The sequence below is a fragment of the Melopsittacus undulatus genome, chromosome 9 (genome assembly GCF_012275295.1).
Source record: "Melopsittacus undulatus isolate bMelUnd1 chromosome 9, bMelUnd1.mat.Z, whole genome shotgun sequence".
Taxonomy (NCBI): domain Eukaryota; kingdom Metazoa; phylum Chordata; class Aves; order Psittaciformes; family Psittaculidae; genus Melopsittacus; species Melopsittacus undulatus.
In genome coordinates this window covers 3793203-3813172 of record NC_047535.1, presented here as the reverse complement: position 1 = coordinate 3813172, position 19970 = coordinate 3793203, and the positions used below count along the sequence as shown (strand labels likewise).

Below are 19970 nucleotides of genomic sequence, written 5' to 3'. Positions count from 1 at the left end.
TTCCCCCTTTTTTGATTAGACACGTCCATGTTAGAAGAAGTACATTTGGAACTGACTGCTTAATGCATTTTAAAGTGTGATTTACTTTATTTATTTCACATGGTGGTTGACATCTACTATGCCAAGGAATCCATTCTTCCTCATACTTAGTGTTCCTTGAGTTGCCAGTAGAGCCTCTTGTTAAGTGTAATGGAAATCTGCATTTTCCTCTTCTAGTTTGACAGGTGTAGGATTTACTCCTGCAGTAGCACAGTACTTTCACAGCACTGCTGCATTGGTACTGTGTAGTTTTTTGTCCTGTACATTCTTACAAAGTACACAGTTATGGGCACAAGCTATTAAGATAAAGAAGTGTAACACTATTAATCCATTTTACAAAATACAGTAAAAATACTTGGTCCCACTCTAACTTTCAGAACTGGTACATGAACAAGCAGGTGGGTGAACTAATGGAATAGTATTTTTTTTCTGCAGAATATACTGAATTCTTGGATAAGCCAATATTTTGTTTTTAAAAAGTACTGTTTTAAAGCTATTGAATATTCCAGTTTATATTCAGAGAAACAAGACTGCATGGATGTGAGACTTCGGGCCTTCCAAATACATTTATGTAACAAGAAACCTAAATTGTATGTATAAGTTGAACTGGAAACTGCACCCTGGATGGTGCTGTTATTTCCAGGGCAGCTTTTGTGCTGCCCTAATAATAAATGGCCTTTGGAATTCTGTTCATGAACGGCAGATAGAACTAGTGCTCATTTTATATCAGTCTACTTACAATATAAATTATCCTGTGGCAGAAATTTAACTTGAGGATTTTACAGTTAGCAGATGCTCCAATGCCTCAAAACAAATTCCACTGCAAGCAGGAATTTGAATCTGATGACACTGCAGAAGTAAAAATGATTTATGTAATAAAGTACAAATATAATTAAAATAGGCCATAAATTCTCAAGTATACTGGCAGTCCAGGGGATGTTATGACAGCAGATATTCAGTGTTATATCACTTTATTGAGGGTTTATGTGCACTTTTTTGTTTAGAAAATGGGTTTAGTAATTATCAGTGCACAGTAAACAAAGGTTTGATTCTCCCCTCTGTATATGCTGCTTTTGTGTCCTTGCCCTCACAGTATGGTTAAAAGAGCATCAGTGCAGACACACAAGAGCTTTTGTTCCATCTTCAGCCATGTGGAATGCATATGCCAGGCCCCTGAGGTTAAAGAAAAAAAGGGGGGAAAAAAGGAAAAAAAAAGTAGAATTGGGGTTTGTTCAGGACTTACAGCATTTGGTCATTTCTGGGAGAAAGGGCTTTGATGTGCAAGCTTGGAAGGAGGAAAGTGGAAATGTTTTAGACACAGTACAGGGCTTGCAAAAGCCACATGAAAACCTTCTTTGTAGCTGTAGCCTTGCATAGATGGGCAGTATCCGTATTTCATGGGATTCTTCAGAAGCTCATTTTCTAGAGAACTTTTAACAATATTTGTTGACTGATAGAAGACATGAAAATCAATGTGGATGGGGTACAAAGAGCTTTTTAAAGTGACAATTTATTTAAATTTAAACTTTAGGGGTAGTGTTTGAAACTAGAAAAAATCTCTTTTGGGGACTCAAAGATGCTTGGTTATTTAATGCAAAGAAACTATATCAAAGGAACATTTATAGTTACAGGCTATTTGGCTTGGGGAATTGAATTTTTCCTACTGAGATATTTTGTCTAACATCCAAAAATTTGCTTTAATTACCTAGGAAATGCAGTCAACTCAGAACTTCGATTCTAAACATAGCCTAAGATAAAGACAGAGGGAAGAGATGAGATGCAGCCTAACTCCCCCCTCCATGCATATGAAAAGAACAGCTTTAGGGCTTTTTTTGACTTGCCTGATTTTCAGCCCATTTGCATACATCTGTGTAGAAAAGAGCAAGATGAGCCTCTTTTAAAAATTTTCTTCCATTCTCTAAGTTAATAAGTTAAACAGTAGCACATTCAAGCTGCCCCAGCAACCCATGGTTTTCTGCTCTTCTGGGTATAATTGGCTTCTGCAACATGAGGCGATATTCTCGCAGCATGAGGTGTGCCTTGCACGTGCTATCTGCTTTACACTTTATTGGCTGATTCTTTCCCAGCCTTACAGTATTCGATGGTGTTAGAGTGCTTTAGTATCACAATATTTTTATTCATTGTTAAGATAACAATGTTTTTGTTTCATCTAAAAATATCCCAGAACTTCACTGAACTATTTTAAGCCCTGCAACCCTGAGCCAAAATAAATCATCTTTTTGAGGTGTTAGCTCATACCGATGCACAGCAGCTTCTCCCAGCAGTTCCCATCAGTCAGCGGAGATATTTGTAATTGCTTCTTGGGGTGGGACACTTGATGGATGCAGCACATAGGTCTGTGAACTAGAATGTCTTTGGTACAGGGTCAAAGAAGCGTGTGATGGTTGAACATGTCCCCTGATGTCCAGTGACTCGGTTGAACAACGCTCAGGTTAAGGTCCCTGAAGCTTCCACAGACTGTTGCAGAGCCTATATTAAATGAGAAAGAAAATCAAACCCCTCAGCTTTTCTAACGTTAACATTTTTATTTCAGAAAAGGAATCTATTCATTTTCTTTTGGTATTCATCACTTGTTCTTTATATCCAAGATTTGATAATTGACACCCTCTGAAGCTTCTGCTCAGCTTGAGCTTTTAGGGTTTCTGGTGCTTACAGCTGCCATTCAAGTGGGTGACAGCTGAAGACACTCAGTATATTTTAAGATGACCAAAAGTTTGGGGGGGTATCACTCAAAATATCATCTGCACTAAGGAGTGTCCAGAGCTCCTGTGTGCAATAAAACTGTTCAATAATAAGGAAGGGACTCTATAACCTATTGTCATAGTAGGGAGATCATGATTCCAAATAGAATTTGTAAATAGAAATATCATGGAAATTGTTTTAATTTTTTATGCTGTTCTTAGCCATGATTACAAAAGGCACAGAAGCTCTGCTGATTTCTCTGGTTATCCTTATCTTTATGCCAACCAAAGTAACTGACATTTGATAAAGATGGGAAATCAGAATTAGTCGAGGTTAGTGTCATCTTGCAATGTGGCTGATTCAGCCAAATGCTTGTTTATCTTGCTTTGTTTCTATAACACACTCATCAAAGTTTAAGTGGAAAGGCATACAGACTTCTTGATTATTTAATTTCTTTGTAATGCAGCTGGTCTGGGTTGCAGCTATCCCCTCCCAGGCAGAGAGAGGCTTTCAGACATTGTTCCCTTGCCTTGTGCTTTGTATTAAACGCACATGTCTTTTCCTAACCCAGGATCTCAAACGGCATGGGAGCTACAGATGAAATGGGCTGCCCGGATGATCCTACATGTCAGCTTTCTTACCAGCTCAGAACTCTTTTAGAATATTATTTTTAGTTCAGTTTGATTTGTCTTTTTCAATGTCTCACATTGGCACGCTTTTCTCTTGATAGCAGACACTTTTACACTGACGAGATCTTCCTGATAAGCAAAAATCTTGTTTCCAAGAATTCTTCCTAGAAGTCTCAAATTTCCTTTTTAATTTTGCTCAATTTTCCCTCTTTGATTTTCTAAACCAAGTAAAATTATTCCAAGCCTATATGCCTCTATCTGGTGGTATGTTAATATATTTCTAGTCCATTAAAATATTTCTTAAACATGCTGTACTTGCTTCTTTTGATTGCCAGCTATGAGTGTTTTAACAGAAATAATGCAAGAAGCACACCTTCAGATGCATTGATTCTTCACTTGTAGACACAACTTTTATTGTGTAATGTTCTGCCTTTGATGCTTGTATATTTTCCTGTGTTCTGTAATTTACCACATCACATAGACCTGTTTCTGAATGATTACTGGTTGTATTTGGTTATGGCTAATGTAATCAAACAAGTTTCTCTTAGAGAAAAGAAAGAATAGGACTGACCACATTCTTGTTTATGTCTTTACCACTTTACTAAAGATAGCGAAGCTGTGATTTCAGTGACATGGAGCCGGTTAATGAAAGCACATTTGACCTTATGAACTTGGAAGTATGCACTGTGGATTTGAAATCAATTGTCCCTTTGCTGCTTCAAACCGACTTCAGGGTTTGGCAGTGTTAAAATTCAATTATTTATAATGCGATTTTCAGAGCTACTGAAAAGGGGCTTGGTTTTGTTTTAGTAATTTCAAAGGCTTTTTTTCCTAAGCAGCTTTTCAGCTCATGCATAATAAAACCATTGGCTGAAACTTTACAACGGAGAAGTATTAATTTATGTTTGCTTACATTGGGTCTGATCAGCTTATTTATAATTAAAGAGAATTGCTTTGCTTCTCTTGCTTTGTCATTATGTCATCCCTTCTCCCCCTGACTTTTCTTGTTTTCTAAACCCAGATTTAGGTCGTTCTCGGGAGCTGCAATATGTTTATGTGGATAACAATATTCATCTGAAAGGCCTCCCATCTTACCTGTATAATAAAGTCATTGGTTGCAGTGGGTAGGTATGAATTAATTCAGCTGTCTTGAATACCTGTTCCTTGTAAAATTTCTCATCATTATCTTCCTGTATGATACAACTGATTATTTTATATGTGTGTGTGTTGATTCAGGACTGGTGTTAATTTGAGGGGATTACCGCAGCTCCCAGTCCTGTTTGAGTTCTGAAATAAATCTTCTATGCTAGTTGCTGACTTTCAGTAGTTTAGTATTAGGTTGTAACAGACAGTGCAGTTATTCTGAAGGAATTTGTAATGATAATGTAAGGCCCAAAGCTGAATCCTGGCTGCATTTAAAGGTTGGCCAAAAATGCAGGGTTTGCAGAATTTCCAGAACTAAAGAATGAACAAAGTATTTTTTTAATGTGTTGCAGCAAATAAGAACTTTTTTTAGGAGAGGTGGATTGACAGGTATATTTTTACATGTGGATTTTAAAAATATCCTAGGCTGTCTCATGTTTGTGGTTAGGATGTGAGGGAAAAGAAGTGGTCTGTCTAGGACACTAGCTGAATTCTTTCTGCACTGCACTAGCATAAATTAGGATCAGCACCACCAGTTTGCTGGTGTAAAACCGATCAGAAGAGGATTTGTCCCTATTACCATCTAATTATAAATTTCTGTGCTCACTCTCAGCAAATCTTGCATTAAATAGAAATTCTATCTCTACAGCCTGCAATATGTGAGATGCTGGGTCTTGGCATTTTAAGGTTTTTCTAATATTCCCTGTCAGCTGGTTGGGTGCTATTTAAATACTTGCAGTTGGATTATAATTCTGCTGCACTGTCTGCAGCCTCGAGCTACCAATAATTCTGTTTTTCAGGAAAAATAATTCCTATCCTCTGTTTTTTCAGAACTGATTATAAACCGAAAGACAGACATTTAAGGTAATAAATCAAAGTTAATCTAAAGATAATAGAACTACATAGATTGTGACCAACAGCACTAGTGACAATGAGAGTTGGACCAACAAGTTTGATCCAACTGTCCTTTGTATATCAGGTGGTTGTAAATAAGAATGCCTTTGTTTTTTTAATGTTGTAAATCCTTATTTTATACTCAGGCAAATTATTTTATCTTTGCACTGACCTTTTGTGAGGATATTACCAGTTCTTTTTGCTGTGATTACATGTACAGTCCTGGTCAGACTGTAGCTGCTAGTATCCCTGATGGAGAGTATTTACATCTAGTATAGAAAAGACCAAGTTGGAAGTGTTGCAATGAAATTAATTCTTGTAATGCTTCTGTGGAAGAAATAACATGATGTTTTTTTCCCTTAATTTTAAAGAATTAAAAGATATTCTTTTTGATAAGTAAACCAGTATTTGTGCCTCAAACAGATATTTGCCTTTGTGAAACCATCCTGAAAAGTCATGGATTATTTTTAAGGAAAATTTCCAGCACAGGAAGAGCACTTATACGTTATTAAGAAACCAAAGGTTTTATTTGATAATGTGCTGAGTGATGTTAAAATTATGTAATAATGGTCATGTGAGGAATTCCTGTGTTCTTTCCAAGAAAGCATTAGTAAGCAATTCAAGGTTTTCATGGGTCAGGAGAGAGCTGAAGACACAGGCTTTCATGTTCCTTCTGGTCATCCACTGGAGAATCAAATCCGACACGCTGCTGTTAGTAACATAAAGCTACATTTCTGAAAATAGAATATAAAATTGCATTGTGCAAGTAATGAATCTCTGTCTGGGAATCCTGCAGTCAGACTGACTGAAAAAGTCTTTTATATAAGAGGTGATGATCTCAGCACTCAAAATAAATTTTGATCTTATTTGCTGCAGATTGGATTTCATAGTCTCCAGCTAAGGTACCTGTCAGTCTTGTTGGAGGCAGCCAATGGGTGGTCACAGCCTTTTTTTTCTGCCCTCAGTTATTTATTCACCAAGCTGCTTCTGCAGCATCTTTTTTCCCCAGCTACTTAGACCATCCTATGTTCCACTTCTTAATCTCCATGGATTTTGTGTGGGTTTTTTCTTTGTATTCTTTCTTTTTGCACCAAGGGTTACTCATGGGTTGAGATTTATTCCCTAATCCACCCTGATTTAAGGGTGTATATCTCTGAGAGTATTCCTTTTGATGGTCTCTTTTGTTTAGGGTTTGTTTTGCTCTCTTTATGACCCTTCACATAAAGTAGAACAAATAGCCCAGCTCTGAGCTGCAGAAACTGTAGTGAGTGTATGGGTGCATCTCCTAGATAGGTTGGTAAGGGGTTAATTAGCTTGAATATACAATATGATAGATTTTTGTGTTGGGATACCTAACTCATTGGTATGGATTCCTGGGGAATGGATTGTTGGAATACTGCACCTCTGAATTCCCAAATATATTTTAACCCCATAAACAGTTTGTGGGAAAGCATTAAATATTTAACAAGAACCTTCCTGACTTGCTGTTTGATGCTGCTCTTTTTGGCTTGTTTCTCTGGGCTGTTATTCCTTTAATCAGAAGAATTGAGCTTCTTTGTTATGGAGGAAGTACTATGATATTTCTTTCACATCTGATAAGGTCAAGTGTAGTTACCTCAGTTTTAGGTCCAATATCTGGGAAGGCTGACAAATTTGTGTTTCTGTTCCGTTTGTTAGGACTGGCCCTAACAAGTTGCTCTTGGCTTCAAATTGAAGTTGTCATAAACAATTCCGATTCCCCTCTTGACTTCCCCAACCTCTTAGTAGAATTTTCCTATGTGTGTCTCCTTGGCATGATGGCTTGCAATAGGGATCATGTAAAGAGTTGTTATTTTTACTACAAGCTAAGTTTCTCTCCTTGGATCCAAAATAACCTTCTTTTTCCTGATACGATTTGGGAAGGACAAGGCTGTAGACTCCCTAGGGTATCTTCCCACTACAGCTTAGGCTGTTCTTTTTTACTTCTCTTTCACACCCTGCACCCTCCAAGGGAACTCTGTGGATGGGGAAATGTATGCTACAGAATCACCCATGGCACTTAAATGATATTTTTTGGTTATTGTAATTTGCCTCATGTATTATAGTTGAGAAATCCATTCCCATTCTCAACTGGTTGATCTAAGACACAGGAAACCAACTGTTAGGCATGAAACTAGTAAGTAAAATATTCAGTAATGGCCTTCAGAGGCTGAAAGTGATGAGCATGTTGGCAAAGTAAGGGACATGTAATGCACATAGTTCACTTTCTTGGGTCTGTGTTCTCAGTTCTCTACCTTTTGAATGTTATTTGATAAGTAAAGGCCTCCCATGACTAGCATGTTAGAAAAGATGGGAATCTCTAGAATAGTTTGGGTTGGAAGGAGTCTTTAAAGGTCCAACCCCAACATGTATTGAACCGTGCAAGGTATCCGTGAAGGGGTCTGCACTGACGAACAGTGTCAGGCACACTTTGGGTTGGTCATCTGGGTTTCCCCATAAAGTTACTTGTATTATTTTTTTCTAACCACTTTCTAAATGTCTTGTGTCCTTCTAGTTGTGGTTCTCCAATTCAAGTTTCAGAGGTGAAACTGCTCTCTTTTTCATCAGGCCAGTTAACTGTGTTCCTGCCAGCAGAGGTGAAATCTATAGGGACAGAAACAGATCATGTGCTGCCTTTGCAAGAACTGGCCATGAGGACCCTCTATGACATCTACTACAGGTTTTTAAAAGGTATGAAATCTCTGCATTCTTCAGATTACAGAAGGGGTGGAAGTGTGTTTCTGGCAGTGATAGGAACATTTCAAATAGCTCCTCAAAGACTTTAGCAAGGATGAATATTTTAAAAGATTTATTTAATCAAATTATGATTGAAATGCTGTATTAGCACAAAAATGTCCAATGTCAAAAAACAAAGATCCAAAGACTATTGCTGAGGTTTAGTGGTGCTTACAAATGGTTTCTTTATTGAGGACTGTACAAAGAAGGATGCTTTTTGCAGGAGGAATTCTTTAATGGAAATAAGAGATGAGAAATACAGTTCCTGAGGCAAGATTAGATGGATCAGCCAACAATGCAACTTCTTGCCAGGCAGCACACTCCTAAACTGGCAGAGTTGTTATACATAAGGCAGAAGAAATGCTAGCAGCCCTTGGCCATTTCAGTACATACAGCGTGACAGATGAGCTGTTTTAGTTCTGCCCCAGTTCAGGCTCTTTGCTGTACAGTGGCCTTTGGCTTATCTGGTTGTGCATCAAGCAATCTGGCTGTGCATCAAGCAATCACATGAGTTAGCAGTGTCTGATGATAACCTGCAGATTCACATTTTGACAGATTCAGATATATTGTGACTCCTCCCTGTTTGCAACATCTTGGGAATTTGTCAGCTTTAGAGGTGAAAGGAGAAAGCAGAAGGGTAGAGAGTTACAGTGGAAAGATTAGAGAGTTTATGATAAGGGGTCACTTGTCCCATGGCCACTGGAGTAAATCGTAACTGCCAAACTACTGCTTTGCCAGGAAAAGTGCACAAGGAGGTCTGCAGCAAAAATGATGTACGAAAGAAGCCTCATGTTGAGGGATGGGATAACCCCAAAAGCCTGTGTTCATAGGAAGCTGTACTGCTTTGTGGAGAATGTATTTGTTGACATTAAGAGCATTACCTGACCAGTTTGCAGTTGTCTGTTTTGGACATTTCTGCATCTAGTTGGGAGAGGGGAGGTTTGGGAGATTTTCAGTTGTTTAGGATCAGAGTATCAGCTGCACCAAAATTACACAGTGATGAATGCTGTTTCATTCTGATTTGCAAAATTCCAGCCTTTGAAAAGGAGTTTGAGAACATCAGCTACAAGATCTTTTAAATCATCAGTAACTGCTTTTCTCACCCAGTTGTGACTTGCACAGTAATTCCTAGAATATGATTCTGTGAAAGTGGTTCCTGAAGATGCTGGTGAAGTTTGGTTTGAGAATAGCAAGATAGCATTGCAAAGTCTGTTTAAGAAATGGTTTGTAGATGGCTTTGAGGATTATATATAGTTGCAGCCAAGGTGCACAACCTGAAAAAGATGCTGAAATATGTGTTTGACTATCTTGCCTACTTCTAGTTTGTAGTCTTTTAGTATGTTTATATATACATATACACCCATACATATCTTATTCTGAATTACCTTATTAAAGACTATGTGCATTACCACTGGTGACACCCAATTTCAGTGGGGCAAGAGTAATGCACAGTCCAGCGAGGTGTAAGATAAGTGTGTGTTGGGGAAGCAGGTGGCACATGATGAAAGCAGCAGATTTGATCTATCACTGCCTAAATTTGCAGTTTCAAGGTTGCTGTTAAATACTTAGTGGCTGCCAGGTAAGTATGACAGCAGTGACCGGACTACTTTGCCTCGATCTTTATCTGACTGCAGAATGTGACCTTTTCTTTCTGATGCAAATGTACTATTAGTCATGCTTGTCATCTCAGTCAAGGCTCTTGTGGTACATTGTGTATGGGGTTAAACCTTGCAGTGTTTGAAAGCTGAAACTAATGTGATATCACAAAAATGATTTATCAGGTACTGGATCTTGTCTTGATTACTCAGCACCTGAACTCATTCACCTGCCTTGGCTGTCGCTGTTTCTAGATGGAGATTAGCATATTGGATTTAATTTATAAAACACTATGTGGCTTGGGCCAGGCCTGAGAAAATAATTGCTTTTTCCCCCTGAAATGACCCTGGCGTCCCTTTTGGTGAAAAGGATGGCATCTTGTGAACAGTGGGGGCACACTTAAGAGATGATGAATGTATTGATCTTTTCGAGTGGCCTCCTTGGTTGGACCTGTGAGAATTCTGCTGGCCTGGATTGTATTTCAAGTCATTCTAAATATTTCAGGTCTCTTTTTGCAGATGGGGAATTTGGGATTTTTAGTGAGCTCAGATATCCTCCTGGATTGGTTGCTGAAATATTTTAGTAAAATAGTACTGATATCCTTTTCAGAACCCTTGTATTGTTATTCATTACTAAATACTTCTTTAGATGATCTTTGTGTCTAAAAATGCTTTATGAACTATTACTGGGGTTTATTATTTGCTTGAGTATTTTCACCAGTTAATCTTATGCCCACGTATGCTAAACATACACAATTAACTTTCACTTCTTGAACTTAAACATTGAAAGCACCATGTGTTTCACCCTAATTGTAGTAATTTGTATTACCTTGCTATTCTTTTGACAAAGCCTTAAGTATGGGATACAGCTGATTTTCTGAATTGCTCATGGATCATGCTTAATGTGTTTGACTTTATCATTGTTTTTGTTACAAGCCTTTTTTGTCTCTTTTCTTCTTTAGATTTGAACTTTCTGACTCCAATCTCACTACCTAAAAGCCTCCTGGAATTGCTGCACTGTCCCTTGGGACACTGCCACCGCTGCAGCCAGCCTATGTTTACCATTGTCTACCCAAAGCTCTTTCCCTTGAGGGAAACTCCAATGGCAGGATTGCATCAAGGGTAATTATACAGGAAATTACACTGGGGTTTCATTTAGGAAGAAGAGCACCTTAAGGAAAAAAGTGTGTTCTTAAGGGTTTCTTCTTTTTAACTTAGCAGCATTTCAGATCTAAAGCCCCAGTCCAATGGCTGTAAACATAAAATCTTTCTTTTACAAGCCAACCAGAATAGTTGTTGGACTGTTTAACAAGGGCTGCCACATGTGCCTGTTTCAGATTGCTTTAAGCTAGTGAAGGGTTTTGGTATGATGGGATTGACTTGCCTGTGGTAGTGCAGTATACACATGGCACTTCTGTTCCTTGGGAAGGAAATACTACTGAACACCAGTACTTCCCCTGATGGTCTCAGCCCTGACTTCAGGAGAACGTCACCACTGAATAAAAGTGCTGCAGGATTAAAGATGGAAAATAGCTCTAAAGGCAGAGCATAAATTAAAATGTTATGCTGTACAATAGTCTTGTTTTTCTTTCCACAGTAATTGAGATAACATTGTGGAAGCATTGTGCATTGTAAAATACACTTAGTAGCAATACATCTTTTGAAATATATTTCAGTTTTTGTGGTTGTAGCAGTTGTGAATGTGTGTGCGGGATTCATAAGTCAAGTAGACAAGCCTGCACAGGCTTCTTGAGCTGCTGGACAGTGCAGACATAGACGGGACTCAAAAGGGGGATACAGTTCAGGAAATATTGCCCTCATGTAAAGATTTAATATAGCTTTAAGGTGAGCACTGATGATAAAGGTTGTCTTAAAGTCACTTGGAGTTAAACACGCAAATGTGATTTTTAAGTTCTTTTTAGAGAATTCAAGTCAAGCCATTAGTTCCAAAACATATGCCATAAAAGTCAGGAGCAGAAAAGAAAGGTGCTCTAAAAAGGAATTACTTGGTATATATAATTCACAAGAATGCCACTTAGTTCTTGTCCTTTTGAAATCAATTAACTTTATAGTTATGCTCCATAAAAACAAGAAACTGCTTTTCAGCAGGAAGATCTTTAAGAAGAAAGAAGAGTCTAATTGGTGATTCAGGTTGATGGTACCTGTTTTACACAGCTGTGTCACAGGTTATTTTGCTGCGAGTTTGTGGCATAAGAGGTATCTGATTTGTAAGCAATTCAACTTCATGAAATGAAAACAACTTAGATATGGACAGCAGCCACAAGGCTGCTTAAATGCTAATTTGGAAAAGTCATCCTTCTTAGATCTAATTGTTGAGATTGTACACTTCAGCTTGCCATTCTGTTACACTTCAGTCGTATGTTGAAACTCAATGCGTTTCAATTTGAGTAAAATAAACTGCTTCTACATTACAGTCTTAATATTCAGAGTGGCATAAGATGCTACAATCATGCTATGAAGAATTCCTTTTGAGCACTGAACAGTATGATTTTCTAAGGAAGTAATGGAGAACTGCTTGCTGGTCACTAAATCCTTATAGTAGCTGAAATAATCCAACAATAGGAGAGTTTGGACTAGAGAACTACTTTCTAATTAATTGCTGAGCATTGTTCATTGTAGAACTTACCATTCCAAGATGACAGACTATCAGTAGACACCTTTAGGAATTGTTGAAGTTAGGACTCAAAAAATACACCTTCAGGCTGTGTTGGAAGAACATTTTATTAACATTCTAAAATATATTAATTGAAACCACATATTTCTGCATGTTTTTAGCTGCTTTAAAAAATGGGTTATCATTCCTTCCCTTAGACAGGAACATACTGTGTTCTGCAAAATGCCTTAACAAATACAGTCTTAAGTAGCTGACATTTGATGCAAATCCACAGAAAATGAGATCTAAACAGAGTAGCCTGTTCCTTTATCTCTGTAGCTCGTGTGCTTGACATGGTAAGATTATGTGGAATTGTAGAGGTGTGATAGCTGGTTTAGAAAGACATGAAGGACTGTTTCTGTTCTAAAGAGCTTACAGTGACCATGAAAACACACAGGGTAGGGATCCTGAATGTTTGAACAGCACTGATTAGCTCATGCCACGTCCATGCCAGTAACTTCTGTCTGGATTTCTGTATCACATTCTATATCCTCTTATAGGAAAGGATAGTTAAGTGTTGAACTGGATTTATGTATCTGAAAAAGCACAGATGACAAGAGCACTGGGTAAAGTGTGATTTCTGGGTTAGTGAAAACCAGATCTTAACATTTTTAAAGCAGATATCTAGGTCCCTGCCAGGATCGGGTCAGGAGGAGGGTCACAGTGAGGGTAGGATCTGGCTTTCATGTTGCCACCCCTGCTGTAGTACTGGCACAGTGTGACAGCTCTGCCTGTCAGTTGTCCTTTCTGTAAATGTGGGTCCAGTTTGTTCGCTTGGCTGAACCAAAGGAGGACACTGGACTTAAGTTGTTCATGCCTACAAGCAGTAATTTAAGAAACACGAGCAAACTGCAGCAAAGAATGACCCAGCTATTTCCCTTTTAGCTGTTCAACTTACTGGCTATAGCACTCAGCCGCACCCTCCACAGAAAGAAAAACCACATGCTGCTGCTTTAAACTGAATACATTAGAAACCAGGGAGGTTTTTGAGAACCCCTGCAGTGCTTCCCTGCTTTTGTATCAGGCACTCGTAGAGCAAATGAACCTTCTTTTTCTGAAGTGTGGAGATCAGCTAATCCTGTATTTTACAAACCAGCATATTGTCTGCTGTGGAATGGGGCCAGGAGCTTTAATCTTTACTGACAACTGTTCTCCCCCTCCTTCTCTCTTTTTTTTCCCTAGGAGGACAACTGTTAGTTTTGTGGCATACTGCTGCTCCACCCAGTGTCTGCAGACTTTTGACCTACTGAGTTGATAAACATTTAAAACTACTCAGGAGTGCTGCCAGTTTAAAGCTGCATTAAACATCATATCCCATCGGTACTGGAAGACTGAGTGCGTGTGCCAAAGCAGCAGAAGTGCCCGGTTGGGAACACTAAGAGGCACTTAGATCCTGCCCTATCAAATTTGGAAGAACTGCAGCAACTTTTCGGAAGTGTAAATACCAACCTTTGGAAAGCATTAACTTCTCTCTCCTCCAGGGCAACATACCCAGCAAATAAATTCACAAGCTCTGACTTCAGGATTTCCAGTATTTTTCAGATGCGGCTGTCTTCAGGGTGACCTCTTGCATCATTTGAGCCATTTTCAATCCTCTAACAAGGGGCAAAAAATAGGTTCAGTTATGACAAACAAGTTCTCACTCTCCCCCATCCTCATTACCCCTACAGGTGGTTTCAGGTGTATGGATCTAAGGCTGTAGAAGCCTTTGATGAAGCCCAGCAGCTTTCCCATAGAATTTAGCTTTATTTTCTCCTTCTGATCTTAATATTCTCCCCAGCAGAGTTACCCCAGTTGTATACCCAATCTTTGACAATTATTTGTGGTATTTAAATCCACATATTAAAAGTAGATCTTTTTGTTAACATTAGAAGCCAAACTGGTTTAATCGAACTAACAAGGATATATCTGGAGACTAAAGATGCTGTTTCAGTAAGGAAGGCTGGTACTGATACCTACACCAAGTGGTCTTGCTCCACCATGTTTGAGGGTCTGTTTTCTTTGTCTTCATGGCTTGAGTTTTTTATTTTAATAAACACTTCCCTTTTTGCTTCTTTGGAAGAAGATGACTTTAGCAGTTTCCCTTGGATAAAATACCTAGGAATATGATAGTTAATGTATATTTATTATACTTTTAAAGTTGTAGACTGTAGGTCTGCAAAGAGTTGGTCTTCATCTTTTTCTAGATTCAGCATTTGGCTGATATACAGAAGAGCGTCAGTGGAGTGTGTGCCTTGGAGAAGCCTGGAGATCTGGAGGGGTGCGTGTATCTCCATGTGTAGGTATATATGCATACAGAGATAGCCTCACAAAAGGGCTGTAACTTTGTTTTCATGTATTAAAAGCAGATTTAGTGTGAATTTCCACACACTATCATATTTGTGGGCATCTTTTTTTGTTAGGTCTTTTTCATTTTAAATAAAAGCACAAAGGATGGAAAACAGGCCCCAAATGCCTGCATGGCTTAAAAGTTTAATTTTACACTGAAACAGTTCATACAAAATTAGTCCCTCTTGACTTGTTCTGAAATATTTATTTTTTTTAATATAACGCATTCTTTTTATTTACTTTCTATTTCTTAGGTATAAACTACTTGTTGATTTAACACAGTGTGCAGTAGGTAGTTGCAAGCTGAAATAGATATGAATGAAACTGTTATGAAAATGGCAAGATAAAGAGACTTATTTGGTAGTATATTAGCATATGTTGTGGTGAGGTGTGCATACTTTGAAGGGAGGAGGCATTAAAATGTTTTCCTTTTGCCAAAGAAGCATTTGTTCCCGCTGCAGGCTTCCTGGCATCTCTTCAATAAATAGAGTATCTTAAGAGCTTAAAAAGAGTACCAAAAAGGCAGTTTTGAGGGTGGAATTTTAAGGTTGTGCATGTTAGTTGTAAAAACTCTGCTGGTTTTATTGGGTTGGTTTTAGAGAGTTGAATTAGCGTTAAGAAATGTAGAACTTAATCCTTCAGGAATGCAAGTATCATCTACTGTTTAAGAATTGTGAAACTTTCTAAAATAAATCCCATTTATTAAATCTGCTTTGCAGTAGGGGAAAGAGCCACAGCCAAGCAGACTTTATCCTATTGGATTTCTGACTGTCGTTTCACTAATTTGTTTCAGTGTTGGTATCCTCAACAGCCCTTCCCACCCCACGGCCTTTACCGCTGAAGCAGTGAAATGAATCTTTAGCTTCTTGTCTTTTCCTTCAGTACTACCCAGCCAAGATGTAAATGGCCCATGTACCATTATACCCATATCAGAAATGTGCAAGTGTAGGAGCGAATCCATGTTTTTAAATGGATGACAAGAGAACTGTGGTAATGATAAAAATACTTATATTTTGATAACATACTCAGGTCAGGAATCTTCAGTATTATTTTTACCATGGCTTCCTCTGTCCTTGAAGGATGTGCTTTATTGGAAGTTGATTTGTCCTCTTCTTATGGTGACTGAGAGGCTTTAAAGTACAGTTTAGTTCTGAATTCAATCTGTAAGCATTGTTTTGGATTTAAATCTTTTGATCACCGAAAAGGCACTACATTTGTTTTATTAGCATTCAGATAGTAAGAGTGGAGCTTGATCATTACTATTTATTCTTAATTTTCTTTCTTCTTCCCATAATCTAATTATTTTTTTAGTTCAGTTTATTATTGTCTACAAGTGGAGTTCAGAAGAAAATTGATATGTTCTATAAGAAGGATGAGTCTTAACACTTTAATAGATGATATTTCAGGACTGGAGTGTCCAATGAGTAAATGACTTAAATGCACAATTGAAGCTGAAATGTCATACCCTATTTTTATAAAACAAGGAAGAGAAAAGCCAATATATAGACTGGAAATGCAGCTTAAATTCATGATTCTCTGATGGGTTGGGGTTTTTTTTATACAAACAGGGTTTGTATTCATCTGTATCTTTGGGTGATACTGTTCTAGATTAATATAACTCCATTCTCACTTGTCCAAATTCTTCTAAAGTTGTTCTGCTGCAAGAGTATTTCGTAACCAGCTAAGATGAGAGCCAGCTATGCAAGCTGCAGAGGGGAGAGGGAGCTTCTTGCTGATTGAACTGTGTGCATCACTTGTTTTTCAATAGAAGGCGTCACAATTCTTGGACTTCACTTTAATTCATTTATTTCTAGGTAGTTTTTTATTACTTGCTCTTGTTTGTGAGATCACATTGAGCTAAGTTTTTCCTTGTGCTGCAAAAATACCTGGTTTCAGCAGCTGAAAAAAATGACCTTTTCTACAGAGTATTTTTGTCATAAAAGCAGATCTTAACTCTTTGCTTAGTGTGGAAGCAGGAGAAGTTTCTGGGCTTTTTTTCTAGGTGCTAGAAAGTTGCAGGAATAGAAATGAGAGAAAATGAGTCTTTAACCCATTGACAACTGCTGTGAAGGTTTTCTGATTAACTCCTAATGTGATTATGGAGAACAGGCATAATTTTTGTTCCTGTTGTGATAACAGGCACTATATTAATAAAATGGGGACCCTATTGCTTATGAGGATAACTTTTTGTTCTGTCATGAAGCAGAGTAATCGTTACTGTTGTTTAAAAGTACTGCTTGAGTGGTTTTACTGTGGACACTGTTAGACTTGGAGCACTGTGCTTGGGAATCTTCCTGTTACTCTCCTGAAGAATCAGAAATCCAAATGTCCTTTCCTGTGTGAAGAACAAGGTCTAATATCAAGAAGTCTGTATTTTTCTGTTTTGGTCTGATGCTTCTCTTGGGCTTTCATTGAAGTTCATTACAAACCTTCTATTTACTTCGTTGCGGTGAGGTTAAGATCTTACACTGAGCAGAGCAGAGCTGATTATTGCCAAGTTGGCTTCAATTCTTATATATCGAATTCTGCTGAATCCCTTTTTCTGGCATGAAGGGAGGATGAGACTGTTCTAACACCCGTGTGGTAGCAGCGTGTCAGGTTTTACTGACATTACAGCCAGGCTGAAGACTGGAGAGTGACAAACCTTTCACTAGAGAGGATGACTTCCTTTCGAAGGCCGCTGTGGCCACATCAGTGTACCCCTGATAACAGAAGGACTTTTGCCTTGATGTCAGTGGAGGATGGATCAAGTTTTAATTGATAAGAGAGAAGAATGTTTTACTATCTTTGTATTTCTTGCAAAAACTGGGAAAATGACACTGAGGTCCATGCCTGCTGCTAGGCAGCCTCTCTGTCTGCAGCTAAACTCACATGGGTCCAAGACGTAACTACCTTTGCCTCTTACCTCCCTCTTAATGCTACTCATGGTGTCGCAAAATGTTATAGGTAACTTGTGATGGAAGAGGCTGAGTAAATTGAATTCAGAGTTTTTATTACTTTTTGTATTACAGACCTATTTTGTAAGAGACCAAAGGTCTGGTGGAAAGAAATGGCAAGGTTCATGTGAAGTGTTCATTGCTTTTGCTTTTACGTGCCCTTCTTTGGATTAAAACTTGAACTTGGATTGCAACTGAGTTTGTTCTATGTCTGTTGAAAGCATATGTGTATTGCTTTTTTGCTCTGTATTAACCAAATGTCACTTAGCGTGAAGGTAAGCTTGCTAGATGTTTTATTTAAAGTTAGTGATGCAATTTATTGTATGTGCTTGTTAATAAACTATATTTTTTGATAGAATTACGGTCCATTACAGTAAACTAAATTCTTGCTCCTGGGACTATGTTAGGATGTAATTTACATTTCAGGTCATTTGCATAGGAATTAGCTAATAAGTCTCTCGTCCCAAGGCTGAAGAAGTGGGGTGAAGGCTCTTCTTAAAACCCTACCAAGGCCAAAACACCACTTCAATTCACTTAATGCATTTGTCTTGGATAATGTAGTTCACCAGATCTTGCATAATAGGAACAAAACCCATATGGAACCATTACTTCAGACCCTTCTATGGATTGATCAAAAGAAAAATAACTTGAGTAGGGCTGTATGAAGTGCCACCCTGATAGTCCATGTGGCTGTGGTTCGTGTATAATTTACTAAGCAGCATTCAGCAACTTTTCTTCCCCCTCATCTAACAAATATCATAGGAACAGGGTTGCCAAAAATAAGTAGAAATTAAGCATCTGTTTTTCCAGTTACTTCACTCCTTGCTGTGCAGCATTTTGCTTCAGTCAAAGCTGCTATTCTGTATCTGTTCTGATGAGTTCTTGCGGTTGGATGCTGTCTGTATTATTGTATGTGTACCATACCCGATCTTAAATGAGACGTAGGTTGGTCAAGGTGACTCTGAACATCAGTTATAATTGATGCCTCGAAGGGTTCCGATACCACTCAGCCTTTCCTGCTGCTGTTTGCTAGGAAGTTTACCATGTCTTGCCTTTTTACGTATTTTACAAATGACAAGATAAGTTTTTCTGCCCATGCAATGTAGGTAACCTCTGTTTGAGAGGCAGCAGGAGGAGGATACAAGTCCCTTAGTCAGTGAGATGGAGGGGGGAGAACAACCCTTAACCTGTAACTTTTACCAACCGCTGCTGTGTCCCTTGTGAATAGAAAGAAAGAAATGAGAGAGCTTAACATCCTTTTCCTTTGCAATTAAAAGTACTTGGCATAAATGCAAGCTAAGTGGAAACTTCAGTGGCTGAATAATGCTATTGTATGCAGGAAATGAGAGGAGCTGAGATCTTGCTTGGAAAGGCACTGGATGTTTTGTCACTTCCAAGCCAAGATTTAGGGCTGTTCTATGTGGTGACATTTTGGGAACTTGAGAGTAGAATTGAGCCACTGCATCTCTGTCCCCCAACTTCAGTGATCACTTAATATTACAGTTAAGCCCTCTATTCTGTGCCGAAGAATCCTACTGCTATTCCCTGTAGCTGGCTCAGGAGCCTGGGAGTGGCCATTTATGACTATCAGATTTCTCTTTCCTACTGCAGCAAGAAAGCAAGCAAGAGTTGACCAAATGCTTAATCTTCTGACATTTTAAACAATAAACCCCTCAGAGCATATTTCTTCAGCTCCTATTATGCCCTTCAGACATACCCTGCTCCCAGGCAAAAGACCTTGGCGCATCTGTGAGAGATCTTGAGTCTCAAGACTAAAAGGAGTTCTGTTGGAGGTGCTGAAGTGATTTGACTTTCTGATGATGCCTTCCAAGTGGCAATCAGGGGCTAATTTCTCAGGTACCTCGATGTTCTTTTGTATGTTCATGAGGAATGTAAATATTGACTTTCTGTGAAGAAAGCTGTCAGTCATGGGTGCCTGTTCTGCTGCTATATATGACTACACCTGCAGTACAGGGACCAGGGCCTTGGAGGTGTTGTGCTGCCGTTTTCTGTGAACCTCTTGAAGTCACAAGGTTTAAATTTTCTTCTTCAGATCAATTGAGAAAGCTTTCTTGTATTGGAAAATACACCACTGACTTTGCTTATTGATTGGTACTACGGATGTTCTCGAAGTGCACTGTTACAACTGCAAATCAAGCTGTTCTAGTAGCAAAGAAATGCCTTCTTAAGTTCCATTTTGGTGCAGGTAAGGCTCACTGGAACATTTTGTTTAATAGGAAACAACATGGGCACACAATGCATGGTAAAATGGAGA

At 38.5% G+C, this 19970-nt stretch overlaps 1 protein-coding gene across 2 annotated transcripts in view; it reads left to right on the top strand.

Annotated features, from left to right (window-relative positions):
* Positions 1–18053, top strand: part of LRRC28 (leucine rich repeat containing 28) — a 52756-nt gene extending 34703 nt beyond the window's left edge. Inside the window, exons 7-11 of one of the 2 annotated variants that reach the window (XM_034066123.1) lie at positions 4393–4495; positions 5346–5378; positions 7942–8117; positions 10720–10879; positions 13614–18053. In XM_034066123.1, the coding sequence (XP_033922014.1) occupies positions 4393–4495; positions 5346–5378; positions 7942–8117; positions 10720–10879; positions 13614–13686 (545 nt within the window). In that variant the 3' untranslated portion in view covers positions 13687–18053. The remainder of the gene's footprint in view (positions 1–4392; positions 4496–5345; positions 5379–7941; positions 8118–10719; positions 10880–13613) is intronic. The other variant, XM_005148776.3, reaches the window with a different exon arrangement.
* The last annotated feature ends 1917 nt before the right edge of the window (positions 18054–19970 follow it).